We start from the raw sequence: 19,634 nt of genomic DNA on the forward strand, positions 1-19,634 counted from the left end.
CTACTTGGGACTCCAGAAGGGCAGAGTTTTCCCAAAGCAGCAATCAGCCCTAACACTGTTTCCTGTGGGCTCATCATTCTTAAGCCAGCTACCCCATACAATAAATGTTAATGGTCCCCATTCCATACTCAACCCTGAGATGTGTTCACTTATGTTCTGCAAGGACCTCACCATGTTCAAACTGAAGTGGTCTTCCTTTCACCATCCCTGGATCTTGACATAAGGTGGTATCAGAGTAAAAAAACAAGAAATCCTAGCATGTTCCATAAAAGTCCAGATTTAGTCTTGCTTGATGCTACTAGCTCTTCCAAGACTAACACCCAGGTGTGCAAGGCTGGCTCAGTCATTGGAGCATGCGACTCTTGATCTCAAGGTAATGAGTTCAAGCCCTATGTTGGGCATGGAGACTACGTTAAAAAAAAAAAAAAAAAAAAAAAAAAGACTAACATCCAAGACTAACTTACATCCATCCAACCGCCTTCTTTCTCAACCTCACTGCTGCCACCTGGCTTATGCCTAACATCTCACCTGCGACAGGCTCTCTACCTCTAGTCTACCTTCAAGGGCTGGAATGATTAAAACTGATCATGGAGACAATGGCTTCACTTCTAACATTAGGACACCTAAACTCTTCCAGCCTGGCCCTTCAAGACTCCATCCAACCTCTATCTCCCTTTCACATATCCCATGATCCCAAAAATACTTATTTGCTCACCCCAATCCCCAGAACACGCTGGTCCCTTAACTATAACACCTTGAAACTTCTACCTGTCCTAGCATGCCCACAGGCATGCCTTTGTCTGCGTTCCAGTAGCTCTTCCATGTCACTATGGTAAAGCAAACCATGTTAGTTTGTTCTTACATAAGATCCTCCCATTAGACTTACCCCCCCATAAAAAAGACACCTTTCCAACAAGTGCCTTGCATACAGGAAGTAATAAATGGTAGATTATCTCTAGAGGGTTTGTTCTAAAACTCCACATGAACCTAAGGAGTCTCAGCAGATGGGAGCATAGGTAGCATTTGCTTGCACAACAGAGATCCTTAAAAACAAGTTACAAAAACTAGCACAGGGGTGCCTAGGTGGTTCAGTTAAGTGACCAACTTTTGGTTTTCAGCTCAGGTCATAACCTCATGGTTTGAGTTTGAGCCCTGTGTGGGGTTGTGTGTGGACTTGAGTCTGCTTGGGATTCTCTCCCTCCCCTCCCCCACACTTGCTCTCTACTCAAATAGTAAAAAGAAAAAAAACTGCAAGCCTGAGACAAAAGAAATGGTTCTAAGAAACTGCTCCTGAAGTCAAAATTTCTCCAGAGCTTTTTTTTCCCCTTGGGGTGCCAGGGAGAAGCATGGGAGAACTGAATCCTGCCTTAAGTCTTGTTTTTTAATGCTTTTAATACTTACTTTTGAGGTGGGGAATGGCAGAGAGGGAGACAGAATCCCAAGCAGACTCCATGGTCTCAGGTACAGCTCAGTTTGGGGCTCGAACTTGTAAACCACGAGGTCATGACCTAGGCCGAGATCAAGAATCTGCCGCCTAACCAACTGAGGCACCCAAGGCACCCCCTGCCTGAAGTCTTTAAGCACGGTACAACATAGTAGTCAAAGACACAAGTTCTACAGCCAAAGGACATAAACTCAAACCCCTGCTCCACTTCATATCAAGTTATGAGACTTTAGGCCAGTTTGTGCCTCAGCATCCCCATCTCTCAAATAGGGATGTAGGAATGGAACAGTAACTGGCCCACAGTTAGTACAAATTAGCATTAGCAAATATCTCCACTGGAGTGTTTTGGTTCCTGGAGTGGCTCAGTCGGTTAAGCATCCAATTTCAGCTCTGTGCTTCAGATTCTGGGTCTCCCTCTCCCCCCCTCCCTCGATCATGCTCTCCCAAAAATAAAACATTTTTAAAAATTAAAAAAGGATGTTTTTGTTCCTAAGCTACCCAATGACTTAACATAAATAGCACCGGAAACAATCAACTTCTGCTTTAATCTCCAAGCATCCCAAGACTGAAAAAAGAACAGAGACGCCTAGCTGGCTCAGTTGGCAGAACACGTGAATCTCGATCTCAGGACTTTTAAGTTCAAACCCCACACTGGGTGTAGATTATTTAAAAGATCTTAGGAGCACCTGGGTGGCTCAATCGGTTAAGGGTCTGACTTTAGCCCAGGTCATGATCTCATGGTCGGTGGGTTCAAGCCCCATGTCGGGCTCTGTTCTGACAGCTCAGAGCCTGGAACCAGCTTGATTCTGGGTCTCCCTATCTCGTGCACTTTCAAAAATAAAAATAATAAAAACATTAAAAAAAAAAAAAAAAAGCTTAAAGGAAAACAAGAAACACAGTATTACACCCTTGCAGATCTGAATATACCCCTACCTAGTACCATGACTGTTATTCCATCCCCAGGATAGTTATTTTAAAATAAGAACAGGGGCGCCTGGGTGGCTCAGTCAGTTAAGCATCCAACTTCGGTTCCGGTCATGATCTCACACCCCACTTATGGCTCCACACTTTCTCCCTCTCCCTCTCATAGGATTCTCCTTCTGCCCCTCGCTCACTCATGCTCTCAAAACTAAATAGCTAAAAAGCATAAAATTTTTCAAAATAAAATAAAAATTGTAATAAAATTCTGTAAGCTGGACTCAACCTTCTATGAATGACATTTAGCTTAGTTCCTAGCTAACACCATTTATGTAGAATGTTTTACACACAATGTCAAGTTCCTCTTCACAGGTGGAAAGTGCAGTGAACTAGCATAAAAGGAATCTCTGCAAAAGTTTTTATAGGGTATAGATCTGAGTGTGCAGTTGAACCAGCAACATCAACATTGCCAGAGAATCCATGCCCCACTTGGACCTACACAATCAGAATCCACATGCAAACAAAATCCCCAAATGATTCAATGGGTTCAACTTAAGACACTGCTGTAGAGGAACTGGCTCCACCATCTCAGTCTGAGGTTTGCAGAGGCCTCCCCCTGGATGTGCTTTTTCACTCGGAGACAGTAAACAGGGTAGGCCAGTTTTCTCTCAAACTCTGGAAAAAAAATAGTTATAAAAGCCCTGTCAGTCTAGATCTAACAGACAAGTCCCCACTCCCTACAGAGCCTGCAGGACACTGATGAAAAGCTACAGGGAATGCGTACAACGGTGCAACACTGCCACCCTGCGGTGTGTGTGCAGGACGCTACCTGGAAGGCTTGGCTCCTGCTCCCCTCAATGTTTATTCTTCCCATGCCCATCCCACTCACCCTCCTTGGGGGGTTCTCTACTTAGCCATCTAATTTGGTTCCCACTACAGCACAGGAAATCCCAAATTCTTAATCCAGCAGTCCCAACTCCACTCTTGTCTGCACTCCTCACACTAGTGGCTCAATTGTTCTGTTAAAGGAACCCTTCTCTCTGGCACTACAGCCCCAAGATTTAGGACTAAAGCCATTGTCCAAAGAGCTGAGAGAGCACTATCCATCAGCAAGGTGCCTGATTTCCAGACCCAAACTCCTGCTCGTGAGGCAAATATTTTCCTCACTTATTCCTGCCTCAATACCAGGATTTTAAAAAAATATATTTTTTAATGTTTATTCATTTTTGAGAGAGACAGAAAGCAAGTGGGTTAGGGGCAGAGAAAGAGAGGGAGACCCAGAATCCAAAGCAGGCTCCAGGCTCCGAGCTGCCAGCACAGAGCCCAACGCGGGGCTCGAATTTACAAGCTATAAAATTATAATCTGAGCCGAAGTCAGACGCTCAACCAACTGAGCCACCCAGGAGCCCCAACACCAGGATTTTAGATTGAACAGCATCCACAAGCTTTTCTAACTACTAACACCATGGGATTACGGGCCCAATAATTTCAACAAGCCAAGCCCTAAAGTCAAATGTGCTGGCAAGATCCGCTTGACATTACTTCTTCAGCTCTTATGTGTCAGTACCATAAAGATTGTTATTTCATGGAAAGGTAAAACAGACGATTTTAATAAACTTAATAAGTAATTCTAAGTCTAAAAGTATTTCAAGATAAGGGGCGCCTGGGTGGTTCAGTTGGTTAAGCATCCAACTTCGGTTCAGGTCATGATCTCACAGTTTGAGTTCAAGCCTCACGTCAGGCTCTGTGCTGACAGCTTGGAGCCTGGAGCCTGCTTCAGATTCTGTGTCTCCCTCTCTCTGCCCCTCCCCCCCCTCTCAAAAGTAGATAAACATTTTTTAAAAATTTTAAGTATTTCAAAATAAAAACTAAAGACGAGTGGGGGCACCTGGCTGGCTCAGTTAAACGTCTGACTCATGATTTCAGTTGTCATGATCTCCACATTCGTGAGATGGAGCCCTGCATCTGGCTCTGCACAGACAGCAGATTCTCTCTTCCCCTCTCTCAAAATAAACATTAAAAAAAATTTTTTTTAATAATAAAGATGAAAGGAAAAAGGCTAAGTACTGAGGGCTCCAAGGTAGGAAACAATCTGAGTTCTGGAAAACTGGGGCAGGAATGGTTGCAGATAAGACCCCACAGCTCACACTGGAGTCTAGCCTCCCTTGCAGACTAGTGTGGAAGTGAGATCTGGTGACAAAACCCATGATGGATGATCAAGAAACAACAGAATGGAGTGGGCTGGGAAGAAACATGCATAAAGATGTAATGTGTTGTCTCATAGGGTTGCACCCTAGACCTTAATTCCCGGTCTACCTACCCATCAATGACTTCACCCCATACCAAAGGTACTCAAACCTGGACAGATGCAGCATATGATGGCAAAAAATACCTCAGAAGACTAACACAGAACTAAATCAAAAGGCAGCAAACAGATCTGCAGCACACCTTTCCGCACTCACCACCTACCCTTCTCCCTTCCTTCCTAGTTAACCTGCCCCAATCTCAATCCAAAAACTGCCAGACACCTAATGCTTCCAGACAGCAGATTGTTTTCAATACTTCAGTATGTATTCTTTAGGAGTAAGAAAAAGGACTAGCCTAAAATCCTCACCAGAGAAACATGACTAGCTATTGCTGGCCATACTTTTACAAGGGAATGCAGCAAAGAACAGAAGGTCCAAATTCCAAAACCCCGGTCTCATCTTCTCACCAATGCACTTGCAATCAGAACAAGCTGCTCAGGGGGCAGCTGGGTGGCTCAGTCGGTTTAGCACCAGACCCTTGATTTCAGCTCAGGTCATGATCTCAGGGTTTGTGGCTCTCTGAGCCCCACGGGACACTGCAGAGCCTGCTTGGAGTTCGCTCTCCTCTCTCTGCCCTTGACCCTACCCCCACATACTTTCTCTCAAAATAAGCTGAAAAAAAGAACAAGATGTTCAGAACCAACATTCTATTTCCATCTTCATCCATTGTCCTGGGAAAGCCTCCAAATTGGATCTACCTACTAACCAGACATCTGAGACACCTGGGACCCTATTTCCTTTAAGAGCAATGCCAATCGCTAAAGCCCTTTAAGGGATAGAAGACCTGGGTGGCTCTGTCGGTTTAAGCTTCCAACTTCGACTCAGGTCCTGATCTCGCGGTTCATAAGCTCCAGCCCCCCATCGGATCCCCTCTGTCTCCCTCTTTCTGCCCCTCTCCGACCTCTCTCACAAAAACAAATGAAATGAAACTTGAATGTTTATTTTTGAGAGCGCGTGAACATGGAAGGGGCAAAGAGAGACGGAGACACAGAATCCGAAGCAGGCTCTAGGCTCTGAGCTGTCAGCACAAAGCCCGATGCAGGGTTCAAACTCACAAACCATGAGATCATGACGTGAGCTTTAGTCAGAAGCTTAACCAACTGAGCCACCCAGGTGCCCCATGTAGCATTTTTAAAAAATACTAATAAAGGATATAAGATAGTAATACTAGCAGACCCAGTCAGTAATCAAGTTCACAAAAAACTCCAACCTCCTTCACTCCTTGCAGCAGGATCAAGGAACCACAACTGAACCCTAACACCAGAACCCTAGTAGTTGAAGCAGAAACAAACTTTCTATAAACATGAATCAGTCTTTTTTTTTTTCCTTTGGAATAAGACTATTCAAATCAATCACTTAAGCAGATTCAAAAAACAGATCAAAGAAATAATAAAGGCAGCCCAATCACACCAAAGAGAACTACCACATCCTTGGCTCTAAATGAAGGATTCTCACATGTACCAAGTTCCATAGTCAAACCAAAGGATTGCCTGGGAGAACCTCAGCCAATCTCAACCTACTCTTAGTTACTGAGCACCCCCCACTCAGTAGGGAGAGTAAAGCAATTATTTATTACTTCCAAGGCCACCACTTCCGTCTTGGAAATTTGGTGAAGCAACCGTCTATAGAGAAGGCCTTAAGCATACTCGACAACTCTCAACAAAGAGGAAAACACTTCCAAACTAAGAGTCCCTGGAACTCCACAATCTATGTTTCTGACAGCAATATACCTTTTTCTACTGGCTGTGATTTTCTGTCCTATATTAACTAAAATTCATACTCACCAACTCATTGGCAGGTACAGGCAAGTTTTCTAAACTCCCATTTGAGAGTTGAAAAAAATGGAGAGGCACCTGGGTGGCCCAAGTTAAGTGTACCACTTCGGCTCAGGTCACAATCTAGCGGTTGGGGAGTTCGAGCCCCGTGTCAGGTTCTGGGCTGACAGCTCAGAGCCTGGAGCCTACTTCAGATTCTGTCTCTGTCTCGGACTCTCTCTGCCCCTCCCCCCACTCACACTCTGTCTCTCTCAAAAGTAAACATTAAAAAGTTTTTCAAGGGGCGCCTGGGTGGCTCGGTCGGTTAAGTGTCCGACTTCGGCTCAGGTCATGATCTCACGGTCCGTGGGTTCGAGCCCCGCATCAGGCTCTGTGCTGACCGCTCAGAGCCTGGAGCCTGTTTCAGATTCTGTGTCTCCCTCTCTCTCTGCCCCTCCCCTATTCATGCTCTGTCTCTCTCTGTCTCAAAAATAAATAAATGTTAAAAAAAAAAAAATTTAAAAAAAAAAAAAAAAGTTTTTCAAGGGGCACCTGGGTGGCTCAGTCGGTTAAGCAGCCGACTTCGGCTCAGGTCATGATCTCACAGTCCACGAGTTCGAGCCCCACGTCGGGCTCTGTGCTGACAGCTCAGAGCCTGGAGCCCATTTCAGATTCTGTGTCTCCCTCTCTCTCTGCCCCTCCCCTGTTCATGCTGTCTCAAAAATAAACAAACATTAAAAAAATTAAAAAAAAAAAAAAGTTTTTCAAAAAAAAAACCAGAAAACAAAGGGTTTGAGGGGTCAGGAAATGCATACGGTAAAGTTGAGAACTACCTGAGGTTTCAACTCATTGCCCCTACTCCTTTCCTATCTCCAACACACCCCCTGGAAAAGGGAGGGCTTTCCACCACCAGTCATTAAGGTTCAAGCCTAAAATCTCAAAATACCCAAGACCTCAGCCCTCTTAAGTGCAGGCAGGATACAAAAGTGACACCCTGTCTCCTATCTACCCAAGCCCCACCTTCAGGAAAACTAGGGTGGGGGAGGCCCCACTCACCTTGAAAATATAATAAGGAGCTACTTCTACCTTCCTTTCCCAGCCAACCTTCCCTCTTCCCTCAAATTTAGCATCCTCCTAAGACCTAAGCAAACAAAAAGCTTTAGTTTATCCCCTTGAGAACAATGATTTCAGAATGAAAATGCTAAGAAATGAAAATGAAGTTCCAAGAACTAGGCCTCAATCTTGGCTCTACCATGTTCTGATTCTGAGAGCCACATAACCCCATGCACGTCATCATCTGCCTATAGAGTGAGTGAGGCCACAGAAGCTCTGACACAAGCAGGTACACACTCCTTCCTACAAAAGACCCAATTTGGCTGGCTATGTGCTCTCCATCATGGTTACTTTGAATACTGCCCCCAAAACCAATCTAATTTGTTTGAGCCCACCTTAGAAAAGTGTCAACAGAGCCAAAAGTCCTTAAAAAGGGTAAAACGGATAGAATAGTAAACCAAGACCAACACATAAATAAATGTGGTATAAGGTGGTAAAAGAAAAACCCCCACATAGTGGGGCATATTTTGGGGCCACAGTCATGACATCACAAGTTTCGCTTATCCCATTTATACATCCAACTTTTGCCATGACAGAAAAGTTTGAATCTCTACTTTCAAGGATGCCACTTAACTTTTTCTCCCCTGGACTAAGTAGCACACACTTTATTCCAGTTCCTGCTAAACAGGAACAGATTATTCCAGTTCCTGCTAAGCAGGACGATCTGAAAGAGAAAAACTCCCCACATTCTTGACCCAGGCAGGTATCAATCCTCCAGTAGAGTGAAGAGGAGGAAGGAAAAAATTTTAACTAAAATGATGGTTTTTAATGGAAACCAGAGGTATGGTTACAATTACATAGTCCGACACAAAAAACCCATGAGTGATCAGGAGTTGGAAGGTTACAAAATAATGAGGGTAACACTGGGTACAAGAAGAAAAGCTGTTGCAGAACCTCAGGAGCCACGCTAATACGGCCTCTCCCTGCGATCCTGTCTGTGCTCACCCCTGCAAGAAAGAGTATCCATTAGGTCTGAATTACCAACCTCTCCACCCATCCAACCCCCCAAATCCTATCTGCCCCTGCTACCTACCACCAAGAAAGGTCTCTTCTCTACAAGTATAGAGTATAAATAAATGTGGTCTATAGATTAGTTCTCCAAGATAATATAACCCTCCTGCTCTCCTTCCATTCCCCCACTATGGTTATAATCTCAGCTTTCCAATCTAGCTCTCAAAATGAAACCTTCCTATCATATGACCTCCCTTCAATTACTTTTATTTAAGACTCTTACCTGGAGTCCATCTTGCCAGGGCCAAAGCCACCTCTGTCCCCACCACCCCGGCCCCCTCGGAAGCCCCCACGGTCCCCGCCTCGGCCTCGGTAGCCGCCCCGATCATAGCCTCCTCTGCCACCACGACGATCGTCTCCATAGTTACCCCCTAGGACAAAAGAAATAGGATAGATCATACACCCCCAAATCCCTACCTTCCCTCTAACCTCCCTGCTTAAAATTAAGGGCCCTGTGATCCCAACTCCTTATTACCAGTTCTGCCCCTTCTTACCCATATGAGAGCCTCCTGGTCCTCCTCCTGGGCCATCTGGTTTAGGGGCCTTACACTGGTTGCATTCATTCCTCCAAGAGAAGTTCATGTTCTCACATATACTGAGAAAAAGACAAACAATTAGTTTGGAAAAGTGGGAGTAAACAAGACCCAAGAATTAGGAAAAGATTCTAGTGACTTTAGAGATACAGCGAGGAAACAGAGGCCTCAGAAAAGCAAAAAGTCTTCTCAGGAACAGAACCAGGAAGAAAAAGTACAGATTACTAAATCCAGTGCAGTATCTTTCCCCCTATAACAACCTTAATTAGGTAAGCTCTCAACCAAATTCTGTCCCCGTCACTGTACCCTTGACATCTGTCCAGAAAATATCCAACTCTGCCATAGTATCAAAAGACACACATTTAACAGGACTGAGGAAAAAAGTTTCACTCACGGATTAGGACACTTCCAGTCACCAGCTCGCTGCTGTCCACCGCCACCACCACCTCCACTGGGGAATCCTCCCCGGCCACCGCCACCACTACCACCACCTCCATAGCCTCCACGGCCCATGGGTCCTAGTGTAGATAAAAGTAGGAGTCTGCTCCCCTTCCAAATTTCATTAACCTAACCTTCTTTTCCTATGCAAGCCCTTACCATCCTCTCCACTCTACCCATCTCTTTATACCACCAGCAGGGAGTAGCTCCTCACCTCCTCGCCCTCGGCCTCCACGACCATTGCCACCACCCCGATTGAAGTCTGCTCGCCGAGTAGCGAATGATACCTTAATGGGATTCCCGGAGAATTCTTTACCTGAAGAAATAAAGGTTTACAATGAGACTTTTTATTAAGACCTATGAATCCAAAAGCAAGTTTGGTACAATCAAAAGATTCTACACCTTCCTAACAAAGGTTTATCATCAGATGTGATAGAAGCCAAAGACTACAGTTTACCCTTGAACATGGGTCAGAACTGCACAGACCCACTTATACATGTATTTCTTCAATAAACACAGTACAGTACATTGAATGTATCTTCTCTTTACACTTGTCTTAGTAACATATTATGTACAAAATATGTGTTTATCAACTTATCAGTAAGGCTTCCAGTCAACAGTAGGCACCTGATAATTAAGTCTTGGGGAAGTAAAGTTATACGTATATTTGTAATTGCACAAGAGGTCAGCAGTCCTAAATCCCCAGAATGTTGAAGAGTCAACTGTATATATGCTAAAGCACCAGGTAAAAAGCATTGAAGACATGGGGCACGTGGGTGGCTCAGTCGGTTGAGCATCCAACTTCAGCTCAGGTCATGATCTCAAGGTTCATTATTAGTTCAAGCCCCACACTGGGCTCACTGCTTGCTATCAGCACAGAACCAGCTTCAGATCTTCTGTCCCCTTCTCTGTACCTGTCCCCCCACTCACCCTCTCAAAAACGAATAAACATTACAAGAAAAAAAAAACAGCATTGAAGATGTAAAAGGAAACATTAAAATGTAACTTATCTCCCAAGGCTAGCTGTCCTATCCCACACACTCCACCAGCCTCCTCATACATACCATCAAACCAGTCAATAGCTGCTTTAGCAGAAGGTGGGTCATCAAAGGATACCGTTGCCTCTCCCTTCAGCTTGCCTGTTTCTCTGTCTGTGTACAGATTAATCATGGGCTGTCCTGTTTTCTTATTTGTCTGAAAAAAGCAACATGAGATAACATCTTACAAGACAGCATTACCCACCTTCCACCTTTCTTCAAGAATCTGAGGCTGATCAGAACCATATTTCAGCTCCTCTCTTCCCAGTTACAATTTCCTATCTCATGTAAATTGAATTAAAGTCACTGACTACAATTATGTCTCACTTCAATACTGAAAGATCATAAACTGCAAATTCAAAAGTTTAGGACACTCCTCCTCTTTTTTCAATTGTGCCTTTCTGCGTGAAGATGTATTCTTTCAGAAAATGGCAACAGCTAATGTTTTTTCCTCAAAAAATTGAGCTGGCAACCATTAAGACTTTTATTTTTACTAATGTGTGAAATCCAAAAACTTCCAACACTGACAGAAAAGACAGCACTACTATGCTCCACAGTACCTTAATAATACCAATCTGCTTGAAGTAATCAGCCACAGACTCAATTGTAACATTTTCGCCCAAGCCTTGCACGAAGATGGTGTTGTTGTCTGAATTATCCTGTTCTGCTTGAACAAAAAAAGAAATGTGAATATGGAGAACACCAGCAAAGGTTAAAAAAAAAAAAAAAAAAAAAGGTGACAGTGACTCTTAACCCAACTTTAATACTTGTTATTAAGCTTTCAAAGAAAAAAAATCCCAAAGAAACCAATCTGACTTAAGGTCAGACAAAAGACAGAAGTCTACCTCCCTTCTAGTATTTGAGTGCCTATATGCTAGCCATTTCACAAATTTAGTTTTACAACTATCCTTTGAAACATGTTAATAGGCATTAAAGAAACCAGGGCTCAGGAGTTTACTGCCCAAGATCACACAGTAAGTATACAGTGTTTGTCCATTTTCAACGTAAGAAAGCTTTTTTACACTACAATCCAACACACAGCCAACAGAGACTAAATCCTTCCCTTTATGGGTCTTTTTCATTTACTAATTTAGTCATGATCCACATATGTAAAAACCACTGCTTTAAATCAGCAGTACCAGAGTATGATCTACACACAGATGCATCACCATCTCCTCAGACTTATTGGAAATGCAGATTATCAGGCTCCCCCCAGACCTACTAAATTGCTGGGGAATTAAACCACTCATGAAGGTATTTCTGATATATGCTCATTTATTTACAGATAACTGCTAACTACAACTATGCCTAAATTCCCTTCATTTTCCTTCTTCTCTACCCCTGACCTTTTTCAGACTCCTTTAAGTATCAAAGAACAACCAATAAAAGTTCTGACACCACATTAGCCACTCTTTCATGCCAACTGGACTCACCAGAGTCATGACGTGATCCTTGGTCCCGAGGGCCTTAAGTGACATGAAAAAAAAAAAAAAAAAAACAAACAAGGAAAGAGAGGCTGTTAGTCAACAGGGAGAGACAGACAAGGAACAAAATTAACACCAATCCAAACTCTTGCAAAATTATCAGGTTAAGTGCTCCCAGCCTCATCCAAACCCTGTCCTGGGTTACCTACCCAGAGAAAACCCTAGACAGGGCTGGGGAAGACACACATACATAAGATCTGTATGTAACTTGAGTCCCCACAGGGACAACTCCACACTTCAGAAAATTCTGCCTCCCCCAGCTCAGGCTGGGAAATGTCCTCAGCACAGACTGGGGGGGGGCCAGGAATGAGACCCATTGCAGTTAACAAAACCAACTCATAGCTTGGCCCTGTTCTCTCACACCAGAGAGAAATGGGCTCACCACCAGCAATGTGATATGCATTCATCCAGTTTCTCCAAACTTTAACACCAAAGACACTTATCCCTTGTGGAACAATTTTTAATTTCATCTTTAGAAAACCATTCTTAAAACCATGTTGTTTCCCCAACCACATGAAGATAAAAAGCATACATAACAGCTATTGTATTTTTAAAGCATGTCCCAGGGAACAGACCAGAAATCTTATTTCCATAATGCAGCCTCTATTTTTTTTCCAGAGACCATCTTTGACCAAAGTTTATCTGAATTCACCATATATAAATATTGTACCCACACTCAATGACACCTAAATCATGAACCCAAGCCTTTGGCTTTAAATGTTGAGACAAATCAAGAAACCTTTTGTTAGTTAACCAAACCAGAAAAGTTCCTTCCAGCTTACTGGGAGACTTCTCAAATTTGCCATTTTTCCATGAATTCAGTTTGTGCTGTTAAGACCTGGTTATTTCCCATGAGCCACACATGCTCCCAACCTTTCTTGTAGTAGTCCACACCTTCCTTCCCAGAGCTAGTTTCTATTTGCTCATCTGAATTGAGTTTAAGTACATATATGTAAAAATGCATTGACACCATTCAGTATTTAATATATAAACATATACCAACTTCACCATCTTCAGGGCAGGGCAATATTTCACATCCCCCTTCCAGAATTAAAACATTTGGAGATTGTTACACACACACACACTAGCCTTGGACACACTGATCAAAAGGATCCTAAAGCCAAGTTGGCACCACGTGTTCCAGCACACACTCTCCAGTTTCACATAACGGTGGTCACTAAGTGCCAGGTGTGGCAACAGTCCTGTCAGAGGCCTACTAAACACCTCTTATTAACCTGGGTCAAACCAATTTGGCACCAGATGACTGCTGAGTCTTACCCCGCCTGCCTCCAAGTTAGCACCCATCTGGCAGCAGGTGACATTCTACCCCACCCCTTTCTGGAGGTGGTTCTGGACACTTCCAATACCTTTGACATTTAAAACACGCTAAGACATCTGCAAATGAACAATCAGACAAAGCATTGCTGGGATTTGGGAATTTTGGAAACTCTGTTCACTTACCACCAAATTTATTGAAGCCACCACGGTCACTTCCGCTGGAGAAGACAAGTTAGAAGAAAGGACATGAAGCTTCCAACGGCTACAAAAGGGCGTTTTTTGATTTTGTTTAACATTCCCCAAACGTGAGTTGGTGTTTTGGGAAAAAGATACAAGTGGCTACTAAAATCCATTCCCCTTCCTGACCACCCCTTGTCTGACCTTTGAGCATGTCACACACTCGTGTGCAATTTCTCAGACACAGTTTTTAAGGATTTTGCTTTAAAAGGTTATGTATCTATTTCCTCTGGAAAAAAAAAATGACCCATTTTCCTTGGTCGTTCTTCCGATGTAGCAGATGTTTTTTCCTCTTGTCGCGAGTGGTTGACAACCCAGTAGTTCGTTTAAAAACCCTACCCCCCAATTCACCCAGAAGACATTTCACACCAGGCTGGGGTAGCCCTGAACACATTTTTGTGGTTTTTGCTTTGAAAGCAGCAAGCAGACCCAACCCCATTCCATAAAAAGTCAAAACCAAAGGCAATTTCCCCTTAAAGCAAGACAAACTTCGCTAAGCCCTATCCTAACTACTGAGCTCTTTTTGATCTCCCCCCACCCCCGGGGTCACCCCTTCTACACTGCGAGAAGAGCGGAGTATTTTGCAATGTCACCTTTCATACCTGTGGCACATAAAATGCAGAGCAAGTTAACAGTCACATAACAGTTGTTTTTCTTTTCAAAGTTTTGCATTAAACACACGCACACAACAGAGTTTTCCTTATTTTTGTAAGGTTTTTGAGATTGCCCCCACCCACCTCTGAATACTTACCACACGCAAACTCTCATTTAAAAACCCTACTTTTCCAAAAAAGGAGTTAACACACTGACATTCCTCCCCTTTTCAAAGGGAGACAGAGGAAGGTCCTTCAAACATATTTACCAACAGATTTGACCAATGCTTTAACATCAAATCTAAGGTTTTATACTTCAACTACAGCGGGAAGGGGAAGAAAGAGAAGGTCCAGCTGGACAAGTAGCAGGAGGAGGGGGACAGTGGAGCAAATAGATGGGATACCACTGTCAAGCGTATTTTGTCCAAAAGGTCTGCACACTTCAGACAGCTCCATGAACCAAGTCACACACAGAATCATTACTGCCAGTCAAATTACTGCCATCAAGCGCATGGATTCAAATAACTACAAAATGCGGGAAGAGTAGCCAATTCCTGGAAGCTAAAGTCATCAGGTTAAGCATTAACAACTCCTTTAGAGGACACATGGGAATACATTTAACAAGTTTCCCTACTACCAGGAGTGGGATCATCAGTTTCCCTTGCAAAGAAGACTTTACTTGCATGTTTCTTGCCTAGGATATCAATGACTCCAATCCATATACACCCACATATTTTTTCCTTTTTCTTTGAAAATAAAACGTCAGTACTCAAATCTCTATTCAAAGGTGTGGGTGAGAGTTCAGCCTCCCAAATTCTCACCAAAAAATGGGGATGTACGAAGAAACCATCAACGTCCCCAACTCCAAGCCCTCACAAATCCCTAGAATAAAACTAATCATGCACTAAGGAACTGGGCTTCAAGGGATATTCATGCAATCCTCCACAGTCCCCAAGAGAGGTTACTCCCTGGCTCACAAGAACACCTACCCCATGCCGCCTCTGCCTCCACGGCCACCTCCACGACCTCTGGGTTCATAGCCACCACTGCTGCGGTTGTAACCACCGCCACCGCCCCGGCCGCGGCCCCCACGGTCCTGCTGGCCTCCCCCGTAGCCACCGCCACCACCACTCTGGTCCTGACCGCCATAACCGCCGCCGCCGCCTCCACTCATGGAGGACTGATCTTGGCCATAGTTACCTGTCAGAAGTGAAAGAATTTTTTAAAGAAAAAACTGAAGTGGGAAAAAACAGTGCCAACACTTAGACGACAGAAATAAAAAGACAGCTAAGGAACAAGAAAACAAAATGTTAAGAACCTTTTAGGATAAGGGGCCAAACAGCAGAACAGAAGTCTCTACAGAAAACAGGCATGAGACAAAACTGAAGACACCTCACCTCCACCACCCCCTCCACCACCACCTCCAGTGCTACTGTTGTACTGGTTCTGCTGTCCATAGCCTTGAGGGGGATTATAGGAGCTTTGCTGCTGTCCATAGCCTTGCTGCTGTCCACCATAGCCAGACTGCTGGCCATAGCCCCCACTTTGGGGCTGCCCATAGCTGCTGCTCTGAGAACTACCACCGTAACTAAGGAGAAAGAAAAAAACAGAATCATAATGCCAGTATGTCCAAAACTTCATTTTTGGCACATTCCATTCCCTGTACCCACCCCCGTTACAAAGTCTCCTTCCCCCAACATTACTCCTAGTTGCTCCTAGGGAGAAATGAATTCTTATCAATTCACACCTAACCATATTCCAGGCCTCCCCCTCCCCAAACACCTTACCTTCCCGAGGTGCTGCTAGGAGCTGGCTGCTGGCCATAGCCAGGATAAGAGGACTGTTGCCCATAAGATGACTGAGAACTCTGGCTACTGCCATAGCCACCAGTTGAGCCATATCCTTGGGGAGCTGACTGAGTGCCATAGCCTGCTAACAAGGAAAAGAAAGGAAGTCACAAATACTATGAGAAAAAAGACAGGTAATAGGTTGAAGAATCATTATGTACCACTTAATGCTACCCATACTTGAAAAGTCAGCCTCTTAGAAGCTGCTTGCAAATCTTTTAAATCAAAGATGCCCTTCCCCTTCTACCCTAAGGCTTATAACTCTAACTTCTACCAGCTTCAGAGTTCCAATCTCATCCCACCTACCCCAAAGCCAGTTTCCAGGACCACTACTAATCACAACCCACAACCCAAGAGATCCCTATTCATTAACAGTGTTTTTAATATTTTCTCCCTGTATGAAAAGCTTAAAACTTTCTCCCTTTAGGAAATCCTCGCCCCCACATTTCACTGTCGTGCTGAGGGAAAACAGGGAAAAGTAGACCATGAACAGAAAAATAAGTCAAAAAAAGAAACCAGAATTACAAACTAGTATTTGTTTGAAAAGACTGGACTCTGAATAAATAAAGATTCAGACTCCAAGAAAGAAAAACAGAAAAGAAAGAAGAAAAGATTCGGACTCCAAAATGTTTTCAGGGTTACAGACTCGTTAAGGGAAAAAAACATATGACAATTCCAACATTAGAGCACCGCTTAAGTTTAAGAAAAGCAACATTCAGGAAGAGCAGGAAGAGGCAGGGCAACCCACTCAGAGAGACTCACTGTTCTGGGTCTGTCCATAAGAAGAACCATAGCTGCTCTGGCCATAGCCTGAAGTGTCTGACTGGCCATAACCACTGTAACTCTGCTGTCCATAGGGCTGATTGCTCTGCTGGGAATAGCCCTGCCCAGGCTGGGTGGGGTACGCCCCATAGCTGGAGAAAAAGAAAAACACTGCAATCAGGAAAAGATACCTTAGCCTCCCCTGCCCCTGTACAAATTCCTGAAAGCCCTGAAATGACACTCACCTTTGGGTTGCTTGTTGGGTATAGTCTGCAAAAGAAAAATATAGTTACATTACCTCAGCCATCCCTACACAAGTGGAAAGGAATTAAATCTCTTAACTCAAGCCCTAGGACCTCCAGATAATATCAACTATGTTTAGAAAAAAGCAGAAATTCCCTCATGAAACACTAGTTGAGCGGAAGGACAAGGTGGCAGGTCATAATCAAGTTTACTTACAATAAAGAAAAGAAAGGGGGGAAAAACAAATTTTTACAGACACCACTAAGTCTTGACTACTGGAATAAACTAGAATCTTGGTGGAAAACTACAATTTTCTGCAAATTCAATTGATGCCAGGAACTGCACAAACCTACACACGTTTTCTTTTCATACCCACTCTAAGAGGAAGGGATCACCAGTAGTCAAACTAAAGTCACAGATCTACCTAAGTGGGACAGGTTTTAACGCAAGCGGGAGACAGCAATGATCAGGATGGGCCTCCCCACTCTCCCGACCAAGGCCAAGCTTCACCCTTTGCCCAATTTTGGAGAATGGCAAAGTTGGCTCTTAGAAGAAAACCAGGTAACCAAGAGAACGCTTTGACCCCAAATGACAGAGATCATCAGAGTTCTCCCTGGGAGCCCAATCTGGGTACCCAAGTCCCCAGTCCCGTGGCTCCGACTCGGTTTTTTCATCTACCTTGCTTTCCTCGGGGCTGTGAGGAGACTCGAAAACCAAAGACAGCGAAAGCGCTTTTAAATCGCCAACCGAACGCGCAGATCAACTCATCTCCTCAGTACAGGAAACGAGGCCGCTTCCCCCGCAGGAAAAGGGTAAAGGACCGGGAGAGGGTGTGGCCTCAAGCAGTCATTCCTTTGGTTCCCACCATAGAAAGCGGAAATTTAGGCGGGAAAACCCTCGGCCAGGTCCCAAGTCCGTTAGACGACCCCCTCCCCCAGGCCTTCCCCCAAACCGTTAAGCGGGCGCACTGCCCCGATCCCCAGCCTCCGCCCCCGGCCGCGTGGCAACCGAGGCGGGAACCAGGCGGTCCCGCCCCTTCCCAAGGGACCCCGGGGGCGAGGCCCACACCGGACGCGCGCCGCGGAGTCTCCAGCGGAGGGTATCGCGACAAAAAGCAGGGCTAACACGAGGAGGGAGGGGGTTCGCGCCGCGAAAAAGGGGGGAGGGGCCAGCAGAGCGCGTGCGCGCACCGAATGCCCGGATGCAGCACTGCGACAAAGCGGGGCCGAGCTCGGGGCTGGGAATGAGAGGAAAAAAAGCTTCGAGGACCGAGCATTTCCATCCGTGTCTCACGTTTCAAATCACCAAAAAACGTCCCTCTCAAATCTCACCTCAAGTAAAGGGACTACGAAGGGAAAATCCCCTGCCCCGCGCAAGGCGCCAGAGGAGCGAAACAAAATGGCGACATCGGCCTCCCCCTTCCACCCCCCCCACTGCTTCCCGCCACAGTGGTGCGAGAAGACCCTACATGCGATCGCCGCCCGGGTCCCACCGAAAAACAAAAGCCCAACTGGAGGGAACGAAGCCCCACGCCGGCGCGCCACCGCCGCCTCCCGCCCTTACATACCGTTTGAGGCCATGTCCGCGCACGCGCGCACAGGCCAACAAGCAACAGGATTCCAACACCACAGAGCACCGACGCCTCGAGGACTGAGCAGCCCCGCCTCCTGCGTCGAGGCTTATGTAGTCCTCCCCGCCTACGTACCGCGGAGGAATGTACCAAATGCTGGAAAGAAAGGGGGGAGCGTGGCCGGATTCCTACCAGTCTTCAGGGAGTATAAAGAGCCCGAACAGACAGAGAAGAGGCATATTAACTAAGAAACTTGCAAATAACGTATCTAATCCTATTTTTTCTGGCAAAGCACTTCGACTCGCCCTGTGGAACTAGCCCACTATCCACCTTCACCCCTATAAAGGTATAATGATACGGTCTGATTACCCTCTGGGGGCGGGGCAAGGGGCCTAGGGCGACTGCGGACGCAACTGTAGTCGTAGCCGGGAGTCGTGGGGCGGGAACCGAAATTCTTCTGGCTGGCCCATTTCACTGGGCCCCACTTTCACTCAGGATGGCAAGCTCTTGCGCTCTATTGCCCATCCACTGCCCCAGGAGCTTGGTAACTCCGGCGCTAACCTTCTCTGGCTCAAACATTCCTCCCCCGAAACACACACCGAACCTCTCCCTTCCTGTATCTCGATTTCATCGTCTTTCGGGGTCGCATTTCCTTAGTCCTTGCCAGGATTTGTGGATTGTGACGGCTGACCTGAAAGAAGGAATAGAGTTGTCCTAATCTGGTCCAGCACTGGTACCCCACCAAACCCTCAGGGTTTTGCCCTTGACTAGCGGTAGGACCAGAAAGCCCAGGCCCTCTGGACCTCAAAGAGCGTTGGGATTAGTTTCCGGTCTCCCAGCCTTCTACTGATACGGAGCTTTTTATTTTCTTGAAGCCCTAGCAAGGAACCAATGTGAATATCCAGTAATAACTGATATTTAGATAGAGCTTAAGTGGTTTCAAAATGTACAATCAGGGGCGCCTGGCTGGCTCAGTTGGTGAAGCCTGCCACTCTTGATCTTAGGGTTGTGAGTTCCAGCCCCATACTGGTGTACAGATTATTTAAAAATAAAATCTTAAAAAAAA

At 45.2% G+C, this 19,634-nt stretch overlaps 1 protein-coding gene across 3 annotated transcripts; it reads right to left on the minus strand.

The window, feature by feature from the left end:
- Positions 1 to 8,279: 8,279 nt before the first annotated feature.
- FUS (FUS RNA binding protein) lies at positions 8,280 to 18,677 on the minus strand. 3 transcript variants are annotated; one of them, XM_060649064.2, is made up of 15 exons: positions 18,566 to 18,677; positions 17,001 to 17,025; positions 16,756 to 16,907; positions 15,934 to 16,075; positions 15,544 to 15,734; positions 15,136 to 15,346; positions 13,500 to 13,534; positions 11,988 to 12,020; positions 11,115 to 11,218; positions 10,582 to 10,711; positions 9,732 to 9,833; positions 9,474 to 9,597; positions 9,041 to 9,141; positions 8,770 to 8,917; positions 8,280 to 8,482 (listed from the first exon to the last, which is right to left on the minus strand). In XM_060649064.2, exons 1-15 carry the CDS (start codon positions 18,576 to 18,578, stop codon positions 8,443 to 8,445), a joined length of 1,551 nt encoding a protein of 516 aa, XP_060505047.1. In that variant the 5' UTR covers positions 18,579 to 18,677; the 3' UTR covers positions 8,280 to 8,442. The 3 variants fall into 3 exon arrangements, with proteins under 3 accessions (XP_060505047.1, XP_060505048.1, XP_060505046.1); XM_060649065.2 differs by having other exon boundaries at positions 15,568 to 15,734; positions 15,934 to 16,078; XM_060649063.3 differs by having other exon boundaries at positions 15,934 to 16,078.
- Positions 18,678 to 19,634: the final 957 nt, after the last annotated feature.

Source organism: Panthera onca, chromosome E3 (assembly GCF_046562875.1).
Source record: "Panthera onca isolate mPanOnc1 chromosome E3, mPanOnc1 haplotype 2, whole genome shotgun sequence".
In the NCBI taxonomy this organism is placed as follows: domain Eukaryota; kingdom Metazoa; phylum Chordata; class Mammalia; order Carnivora; family Felidae; genus Panthera; species Panthera onca.

Coding starts and splice junctions, on each gene's coding strand:
- FUS (XM_060649063.3), bottom strand. Junction 16,908..17,000: donor ACCCAACAAGCAACCCAAAG/GTGAGTGTCATT, acceptor CTTTTTCTCCAG/CTATGGGGCGTACCCCACCC. Junction 16,079..16,755: donor TTATGGACAGACCCAGAACA/GTGAGTCTCTCT, acceptor TTTCCTTGTTAG/CAGGCTATGGCACTCAGTCA.